The sequence below is a fragment of the Coregonus lavaretus genome (genome assembly GCF_964263955.1).
Source record: "Coregonus lavaretus genome assembly, contig: HAP1_SCAFFOLD_1050, whole genome shotgun sequence".
Taxonomy (NCBI): Eukaryota; Metazoa; Chordata; class Actinopteri; order Salmoniformes; family Salmonidae; genus Coregonus; species Coregonus lavaretus.
The window spans coordinates 67,319-77,912 of record NW_028160668.1 but is presented as its reverse complement, the minus strand read 5'-3'; the positions used below and the strand labels follow the sequence as shown (position 1 = coordinate 77,912).

The following is a 10,594-nucleotide window of genomic DNA, read 5'->3' as shown; positions in this document are numbered from 1 at the left end:
AAAAACGCCTGGAAAACAAGACTGTGAGAAATGCATTGCTGCTTCTCCCCAAGCACTAGTAAACAGGGACTGGAGAGGGGTGAAGTTCTATGTACACAACAGAATAATTGCAGATCAGAGAAAATAAGTGTAGACTATGGTTCTGCTCTATCCAGATTTTAATTTCTTATATAGTAGCTACCAACTGAATGTCACTTTTGTTTTCTTTGTGATCTTGGGTTTCTTAGCCTGTATTACATTGGAGAAATTAAAGTCCTTAAATGGTTATTCCTTAGTTCTTAAGGTTCCTGAGAGAACTCGGTTCTGCTTTATTTGAAGTTCTTATGAATGTTTCATATATACAGTTGAAGTCGGAAGTTTAAATACACCTTAGCCAAATACATTTAAACTCAGTTTTTCACAATTCTTGACATTTAATCCTAGTAAAAATTCCCTGTCTTAGGTCAGTTAGGATCACCACTTTATTTTAAGAATGTGAAATGTCAGAATAATAGTTGAGAGAATGATTTATTTCAGCTTTCATTTCGTTCATCACATTCCCAGTGGGTCAGAAGTTTAGATCCTACCAAATACTAATTGAGTGTATTGCCTTTAAATTGTTTAACGTTTCGGGTAGCCTTCCACAAGCTTCCCACAATAATTTGGGTGAATTTTGGCCCATTCCTCCTGACAGAGCTGGTGTAACTGAGTCAGGTTTGTAGGCCTCCTTGCTCGCACACGCTTTTTCAGTTCTGCCCACAAATATTCTATAGGATTGAGGTCAGGGCTTTGTGATGGCCACTCCAATACCTTGACATTGTTGTCCTTAAGCCATTTTGCCACAACTTTGGAAGTATGCTTGGGGTCATTGTCCATTTCGAAGACCCATTTGCGACCAAGCTTTAACTTCCTGACTGATGTCTTGAGATGTTGTTGGTGTTCTTCGGCTTGCAAGCGTCCCCCTTTTTCCTCCAAACATAACGATGGTCATTATGGCCAAATATTTTTGTTTCATCAGACCAGAGGACATTTCTCCAAAAAGTACGATCTTTGTCCCCATGTACAGTTGCAAACCGTAGTCAGACTTTTTTATGGTGGTTTTGGAGCAGTGGCTTCTTCCTTGCTGAGCGGCCTTTCAGGTTATGTCGATATAGGACTTGTTTTACTGTGGATATAGATACTTTTGTACCTGTTTCCTCCAGAATCTTCAAGGTCCTTTGCTGTTGTTCTGGGATTGATTTGCACTTTCCGCACCAAAGTACGTTCATCTCTAGGAGACAGAACGCGTCTCCTTCCTGAGCGGTATGACGGCTGCGTGGTCCCATAGTGTTAATACTTGCGTACTATTGTTTGTACAGATGAACGTGGTACCTTCAGGCGTTTGAATATTGCTCCCAAGGATGAACCAGACTTGTGGATGTCAATTTTCTTTTCTTCTGAGGTCTTGGCTGATTTATTTTCATTTTCCCATGATGTCAAGCAAAGAGGCACTGAGTTTGAAGGTAGGCCTTGAAATACATCCACAGGTACACCTCCAATTGACTCAAATGATGTCAATTAGCCTATCAGAAGCTTCTAAAGCCATGACATCATTTTCTGGAATTTTCCAAGCTGTTTAAAGGCACAGTCAACTTAGTGTATGTAAACTTCTGACCCACTGGAATTGTGATACAGTGAATTATAAGTGAAATAATCTGTCTGTAAACAATTGTTGGAAAAATTACTTGTGTCATGCACAAAGTAGATGTCCTAACTGACTTGCCAAAACTATAGTTTGTTAACAAGAAATTTGTGGAGTGGTTGAAAACCGAGGTCACCTTTGGAGTGACTAAGGTTCTCCTGAATACTTCAAGGGTTTTTCAAGTTTGGAAGCCTGCTGATGACTTTGAATGTTACACAAAAATAAAAAACATTTTCCTAAACTATTCATCTGTTACTTGGATATATTGAATCCATTACTGAAATGGTTGTTCCAGTTTAAATACTTTACAGAAAAACTACACTAGAGCCGTTGCGTTGCCATCCGTGTCGCATCATTGTGGCATTCTACCTGCTACACTAGAAACAAACCAAAATCGATTCAAATTTAAACTTGTTACAGTTTTTCTCAATTGCTTACAAACAAATACTGGTACTTGAGACACAATGACCACAACATGTAACTCATGCACCAACCCCCTGAACCAATTCTGCTAAACTACAAGCACAATTCCTGCTTTACACTCAAATTGCAGTTCTACAACACACTCTTTTCAAAACACTACACACAAATCTTTGCATTTGGCACAATTTTCATGCAGAAAATCTCTTGTTTTCACAATGAACACACTGCCATTCAAATATGCACACTGACTCATCACATGGGCAAACACCCGTCACACAGTTTTACAATTAGCAATCAGAGCTTTAGCATAAAAGGGCAACAGGTGAGCTCTTCTGTTTTGGAGCAATGGATGCCAACATTGGAAACAGAGGCAGAGCCAGAGGAGTGAGAGTAAGAGGAGGAGGACGGGGAGGACGAGGACGAGGACGAGGAAGGCCAAGGACGGTAATCTCTGATGAGATCCGAGCCACTTTGGTTGATCATGTGGTCAACCATGGTCTAACAATGAGGGAGGCTGGGCAAAGAGTACAGCCAACTTTGAGCAGGTGCAGTGGAGCACCGGTTCATCTTCATTGATGAGGTTGGATTCAACCTCACAAAAAGAAGAAAGAGGGGAAGGAATATAATCGGCCAGCGTGCCATTGTTCAAGTCCCTGGCCAGCGCGGAGGGAACATCACAATGTGTGCAGCGATTACCCACCACGGCGTCATCCATCACCATGCTACCCTTGGCCCCTACAACACCGCCCATCTGATCACGTTCCTGGACACCCTACACAACACACAAATTCCACCAGATCAGGTAGATGGCCCAGAGCAGCTCAGGTACGTTGTCATTTGGGACAACGTAAGTTTCCACAGGGCTGCTCTGGTTCGTAACTGGTTCACTGCCCACCCACGCTTTTTAGTTGTTTATCTCCCTCCATATTCTCCATTCCTCAATCCTATTGAGGAATTTTTTTCTGCCTGGAGATGGAAAGTGTATGACCGAAATCCACAAATGCGAATACCTCTTCTCCAAGCTATGGAAGACGCATGTGGAGATATAGCAGCTGATGCTTTTCATGGCTGGAATCGCCATGCTAGGCGATATTTCCCCCGCTGCTTGGCCAGGGAAAACATTGCTTGTGATGTGGATGAGGTGCTGTGGCCAGACCGCAACAGAAGAGAGGATGCAGCATTTATTATTTTTACTGTAATTGTATACATTAAATTCTTCTGTTTTGTATGTAAACCACTGTATGTGTAACTTTGTGTTGGTTGGGAATGGGATGTACACTGTGTACATTGTTTTTGTGGGAAAAATGAAATATATTTGTTACCGTGTATTTGTGTGTTCTGAGTATAATAACAATATTCTCAAATATTTTACAACACACTTATGTTTGTACTGTCTGTAGTAATGGCAACACTGAACCAAAAAAAGGCCTAAGTCATTATGATGAATGGAGAAGAAGTGTTTTCCGTTCATCATAGTGTTTTACATTGAGCACATCAGTGTTCAACTGGTTCTTATAAATGTCTATTCATATGATGGTTTGTGTGTGTCATTTGAAAACAAAATACCATTTTGATAAGAAATAACATGGTTTTGAATGTAAAGTTTCATTTTGCTGGAGAATTGAGGGGTTTTGCCCATTGTGTGTGTGTTATTTGATTTGTGTGTAGAGTTCTGAGAATATGAGGCATGCTTTCAGAAAATGTGTGTAAACAATCGAGAAAAACTGTAATTATTGTACGCTTCCTTTAGGCGCAACGCAGGCAGTTGGATGCTTTCATAGATTTCATAGGCGGCATTCCCTTCATGGCTGATGGCAATGCATTATAATGCAATGTACGGTCTCAATTAGGTGGTAAAATTTCAAGTGTACTTTTTTCAAGGAGTAAGTCACTTTAAGTGATTTCCTGATTATAGATTTTTTTTCAAACTCATGAGTGTAATTTCTGTGCTCCTATGATGTCTGGAAAGCATTGTCCTCGAAAGGTAGGTATTTAAGAGGGGTCCTTAATTGGTTACAAATACAAGACTGTGTGTGTGTGTGTGTGTGTGTCGTGTGTGTGTGTCCAGTGTGTGTGTCCAGTGTGTGTGTGTGTGTGTGTGTGTGTGTGTGTTTGTCCAGTGTGTGTGTGTCCAGTGTGTGTGTGTGTCCAGTGTGTGTGTGTGTGTGTACAGTGTGTGTGTGTGTGTGTTTAGTGTGTTTGTGTTTGTGTGTCCCCAGTGTGTGTATGTGTCCAGTGTGTGTGTCCATTGTGTGTGTGTGTCCAGTGTGTGTGCGTGTCCAGTGTGTGTGTGTGTGTGTGTGTGTGTGTCAGTGTTACCATGGTTATTATTTACAGGGACACTGAGGAGTCAACATCATAAACCCTAAACCCTGGATAGAGGGGCTCAGTGAATGTGGAGTGGAATGTGTTCAGGTGGGTCAGTGTGTCAGAGGAGACTCTGTAGAAGGACAGAGTGCCGGCTGGCCAGTCCAGATACACTCCTACTCTGTGGGAGCTGGAGGAGGGGACGTCTATGGTAGTGTACTTATTATTGTGACAGGCAGAGTAACTGTTGTCAGAGCAGAGCAGACTCCAGGACTTGTCATTACATCCAATCCAACAGTCATCACCCCACCCCCCTCCTCTCCTGCTGATTCCTTTATATGCCACTCCTATATCAGCCCCTCCCCCACTCCACTCTACCTCCCAGTAACAGCGCCCAGTCAGACCCTCTCTACACAGCACCTGTCTCCAGTCCTCAAATCTCTCTGGGTGATCAGGATACGGCTGCTCCTCTCTCCTCCATGTCACCTTTCTGTTCTCCTCAGACAGAGAGAGGAATCTGTTTACTGTGTTTGGGTCCAGTGTGAGATCACAGGCATCTGATGGATGAAACCAGACACAATATTAGAAATCATCATCATTCACATTAGAATGTTAACTCACTTTTCACTAATTCATTTAATGTAGATGTTTCTAGGTATCAAAAGGAGAAGTTAAGGTAACTTGAGACTTGTTGAATGATCATATGTTATACTGTATGGTAATATAAAACACACTTATTCCCATTAATTACACACACAGACACACACACATCCTGAACACACACACACAAACACACACACATCCTGAACACACACACACACACAAACTGGACACACACACCCTGAACACACACACACCTTCATGCATGCATGAACACACACATTTCTAAAGTAACACGAACGCGCCACACACACACACAGACACACACATTGTCAAAGCAACTCTTTGTAAACTTTGGTGTCCCTGATTTGTGCTTCTGTAGAACTACAGCTGATATTTAATATGACCAAGTAAGTAATGATGGTGGTCTTTGACTTTGACTTCACTTGAATTAAGACTTAGTCATATTCTTCACAGCAGTCAACACTCACATTTTCTAGGACCAGGTTTCATTGTGTTCTCTCCACCATGTTCCACACTGTAGCGGTAAGCAGAAGAACAGACAGTCATTGAGGGATACACCTGAACTCACACACACACACACACACACACACACATACACACACACACACACACACACAGTCAGTATATACATTTGTCCAAGTGTGTGTGTGTGTGTGTGTGTGTGTGTGTGTCCACTGTTTGTGTGTGTCCAGTGTGTGTGTGTGTGTCCAGTGTGTGTGTGTGTGTCCAGTGTGTGTGTGTCCAGTGTGTGTGTGTGTGTGTGTATGTGTGTGCGTGTGTGTGTCCAGTGTGTGTGTGTGTGTGTGTGTGTGTCTGTCCAGTGTGTGTGTGTATGTCAAGTGTGTGGGTTTGTGTGTCCAGTGTGTGTGTGTGTGTGTCCAGTGTGTGTGTGTGTCCAGTGTGTGTGTGTGTGTGTGTGTGTGTGTTTGTCCAGTGTGTGTGTGTTTGTCCAGTGTGTGTGTCCAGTGTGTGTGTGTGTGTGTGTGTCCAGTGTGTGTGTGTGTGTGTGTATATGTGTGTCCATTGTGTGTGTGTGTCCAGTGTGTGTGTGTGTCTAGTGTGTGTGTGTGTGTGTGTGTCCACTGTTTGTGTGTGTCCAGTGAGTGTGTGTGTGTGTGTGTGTGTCCAGTGTGTGTGTGTGTGTGTGTGTCCAGTGTGTGTCCAGTGTGTGTGTGTCCAGTGTGTGGGTGGGTGTGTGTGTGTCCAGTGTGTGTGTGTGTGTGTGTGTGTCTGTCCAGTGTGTGTGTGTATGTCAAGTGTGTGTGTTTGTGTGTCCAGTGTGTGTGTGTGTGTGTGTGTCCAGTGTGTGTGTGTGTGTGTGTCCAGTGTGTGTGTGTGTGTGTGTGTTTGTCCAGTGTGTGTGTGTTTGTCCAGTGTGTGTGTGTGTGTGTGTGTGTGTTTGTCCAGTGTGTGTGTGTGTCCAGTGTGTGTATGTGTGTTTGTCCAGTGTGTGTATCTGTGTCCATTGTGTGTGTGTGTCCAGTGTGTGTGTGTGTGTGTGTTTGTGTTTGTCCAGTGTGAGTAAGTCTGTGTGTTTGTGTGTGTCCAGTGTGTGTCCAGTGTGTGTGTCCAGTGTGTGTGTGTGTGTGTGTCCAGTGTGTGTTTGTGTTTGTGTGTGTGTCCAGTGTGTGTGTGTGTGTCTGTGTGTGTTTGTCCAGTGTGTGTGTGTGTCTAGTGTGTGTGCATGTGTGTCCAGTGTGTGTGTTTGTCCAGTGTGTGTGTGTGTGTATGTGTCCAGTGTGTGTGTTTACAGTATGTGTGTGTGTCCAGTGTGTGTACTGATACACGTGCACACACACACACTGGACACACACACACACACTGGACACACACACACACTGGACACACACACACACACACACACTGGACACACACACGCACAGACACACAGACACACACACACACACACACACACACCGGACACACACACACAAACACACACACACACTGGACACACACACTGGACACACACACTGGACACACACACTGGACACACACACAGTCTTTATATAACTTAGTCCAAGTGGTGGTCAGAATGTTTTGTATGTGTATGTGTGTATGTGTCCTGTGTGTGTGTTTACAGTGTGTGTGTGTGTGTGTGTGTGTGTGTGTGTGTGTGTGTGTGTGTCCAGTGTGTATGTGTGTCCAGTGTGTGTGTGTGTGTGCACGTGTATCAGTACACACACTGGACACACACACACACTGGACACACACACACACACACACACACACACACACTGGACACACACACACACACACTGGACACACACACACACACACACACACACACATTGGACACACACACAGACACACACACACACACACACACACACACTGGTCACACACACACACACACACACTTTATATAACTTAGTCCAAGTGGTGGTCAGAATGTTTGTCTTAACTAGCCTGATAACTCCAACATGTCTGATATGAACATTGACATAAACCCTCTACATACTTGAGTTTCTCCAGTCTGCAGTGTGGATCCTCCAGTCCAGCAGAGAGCAGTCTGACTCCTGAGTCTCCTGGGTGATTGCAGCTCAGGTCCAGCTCTCTCAGGTGTGAGGGGTTTGACTTCAGAGCTGAGACCAGAGAAGCACAGCCTTTCTCTGTGACTAGACAGCCTGACAGCCTGCAAAGAGTCACATCATATTAAAACCACACTGCTATTCTTTGGTGGTCAAAATAGTGGCAGTATATTTTTTTCACCGTTTAGAAATGAAAGCACTTTATGTATCTATTCCCCCTATTTGAAAAAGTAATAAGTATTCTGACCATTTGACTTATAGTGTATTAAAGTTGTCAAAAGTTGAGTATTTGGTTGTAAACTCATTGGTTGCATTTGCAGTTTGTTTTGGTTGTGTTTTGAGTTATGTTTTGCCCGATAGTAACTGAATGGTGGATGATGACTGGAGTAATTTTCTGTCTAAGTGAGTAGATAACAGGTTTCTAAACACTACTAAATTAATCCTGATGATGACATGATTAAGAAAAATTATGATTGAATCATGAATAATAATGAGTGAGAAAGTTACAGAGGCTACAACAAAACATGCTAACCTCTCACCATTACCAATAACAGAGGGGGTATGATCCTTGTTCCTCTGTAACTTTCTCATTCATCATCATTCACGATTCATTCATGATTATTCATAATCATGGTAGCATCCACATGAATGTAGAAGTGTTCAGAAACATCTTCTATTCTTACTGACAATACAAGTGAAGTGACTATAAAATGACAGGACATTATCCACCATTCAGTTTCTATTAGGAAAAACATCATCCAAAACACAACCAAGACAAACTGCAAATGCATTCAACAAGTTTGTAGAATCACAAGCTTGATGTAATCACTGTGGGTAAGGAATATGGGACCAAATACTAAACTTTTGACTAAATGAATTTGTCCAAATATTTACGACTTCTTCAAATGGGAGAACTAGACACATAAAGTGCTTTCGTATCTAAACAGTAAAACAGATATGTATGAATACCCTCAAATAAAAGGTGACATTCTGTACTGTTGCCTAATATGAAACATTTTATCCCAAATCCAAATTGCTGGAGCATAGCACCAAATATAAAACTGTAAGCTTCACTGTCCAAACACATATGGTGTGGACTATGTGTGCCTGGTAAACACATGTGGATCTGGTGAACAGTTATCACTTGTTGACCAACTACAGGAATACTGACCTCAGAGTCTCCAGTTTACAGTGGGGATTCCCCAGTCCAGCAGAGAGCAGCTTCACTCCTGAATCCTTCAGGTCATTGTTACTCAGATCCAGCTCTCTCAGGTGTGAGGGATTTGACTTCAGAGCTGAGACCAGAGAAGCACAGCCTTCCTCTGTGACTAGACAGCCTGACAGCCTGACAGAGAGATCATCATGATTTCACAAACACACTGTTAATTTAACCAGTAGTGTAGAAGGACAATGGCAGATGCATTTGGTTTATTCTCTTAAACAACATATAGATTCATCTTCCGTCTCCTAGAATTGTACGGTCATATTGTTATACTAATGTGAAAATCAATGCATTGATTCAATATGTTTTTCAATAGAATATTATATACATATTATAATACATATATTTCTCTAAACTGAATATTTCTTCCTGATGATTAGTACTTAAATGTCATTTTATGTACTCACAGAGCAGCTCTGGAGGCTTTGACCACTGGCAGCAGCCTCAGAAGACCTTCCTCTGATCTGGAGTATTTCTTCAGGTCAAACACATCCAGCTCCTTTTCTGAAGTCAGCAACACAAAGACCAGAGCTGACCACTGTGCAGGTGACAGTTTGTCTTCTGAGAGACTTCCTGACCTCAGGTATCTTTGGATCTCCTCCACTAGAGAATGGTCATTCAGTTCATTCAGACAGTGGAACAGATTGATGCACCTCTCTGGAGAGGGATTCTCCCTGATCTTCTCCCTGATGTACTTGACTGTTTCTTCATGGCTCTGTGAGCTGCTTCTTGTCTTTGTCAGTAGACCTCGTAAGTGCTTCTGATTGGACTCCAGTGAGAGGCCCAGAAGGAAGCGGAGGAACAGGTCCAGGTTTCCTGTCTCACTTTGTAAGGCTTTATCCACAGCACTCATGTAGACAGTAACTTCAGGCTTGTGTCTGAACAGCGAAGAAAAGTTACTGGACTTTGATTGCTGTTCCGCCATTAGATTCTCATTGTTGTTGATGAATGAGAGGAACACATATACAGCAGCCAGAAACTCCTGAATGCTCAGATGCACGAAGCAGTACACCTTGTCCTGGTACAGCACACACTCCTCTTTAAAGAGCTGTGTGCACAATCCTGAGTACACTGAGGCTTCATTGACATCAATGCCAGCCTTTTTCAGGTCTTTTTCACAGAAAATCAGATTGCCGTCAACAAGCTGTTGAAAAGCCAGTTTTCCCAGTGACAGAATGATCTCTTTATTCCAGTGTGGACCTGTCTCTTCTTCCCCAATATACTTTTCATTCTTCTGTTTGGTATGAAACTCCACAAGATGTGAGTACATCTCAGTCAGAGTCTTGGGCATCTCTTCTCTCTTGTGTTTCAGCATGTGTTCAAGGACTGTTGCAGAAATCCAACAGAAGACTGGAATGTGGCACATGATGTGGAGGCTCCTTGATGTCTTTATGTGTGAGATGATTCTGCTGGCCATGTCCTCATCACTGAATCTCTTCCTGAAGTACTCCTCCTTCTGTGGGTCATTGAACCCTCGTACCTCTGCCACCTGGTCAACACACCCTGAAGGGATCTGATTGGCTGCTGCAGGTCGGGTAGTTATCCAGAGGAGAGCAGAGGGAAGCAGATGTCCCTTGATGAGATTTGTCAGCAGAACATCCACTGAGGTTGACTCTGTGACGTCCCAACAGATCTTGTTCTTCTGGAAGTCTAGGGGCAGTCGGCACTCATCCAGACCATCAAAGATGAACAGAACTTTGTACTTGTCGTAGTTGGAGATTCTTGATTCTTTGGTTTCCATTGAGAAGTGATTGAGAAGTTCAATCAAAGTGTGTTCATCCCCGTTCATCAAATTCAGCTCCCGGAAAGGGAATGAAAATACAAATT

General features: G+C 42.9%; 1 protein-coding gene across 1 annotated transcript; it reads right to left on the bottom strand.

The window, feature by feature from the left end:
* Positions 1-8,700: 8,700 nt before the first annotated feature.
* On the bottom strand, positions 8,701-10,594 carry LOC311121576 (NLR family CARD domain-containing protein 3-like; the record flags this gene model as incomplete). The annotated part of the gene is made up of 2 exons (XM_084196038.1): positions 9,175-10,594; positions 8,701-8,890 (listed from the first exon to the last, which is right to left on the bottom strand). Exons 1-2 carry the CDS (start codon positions 10,554-10,556, stop codon positions 8,701-8,703), a joined length of 1,572 nt encoding a protein of 523 aa, XP_084052164.1. The 5' UTR covers positions 10,557-10,594.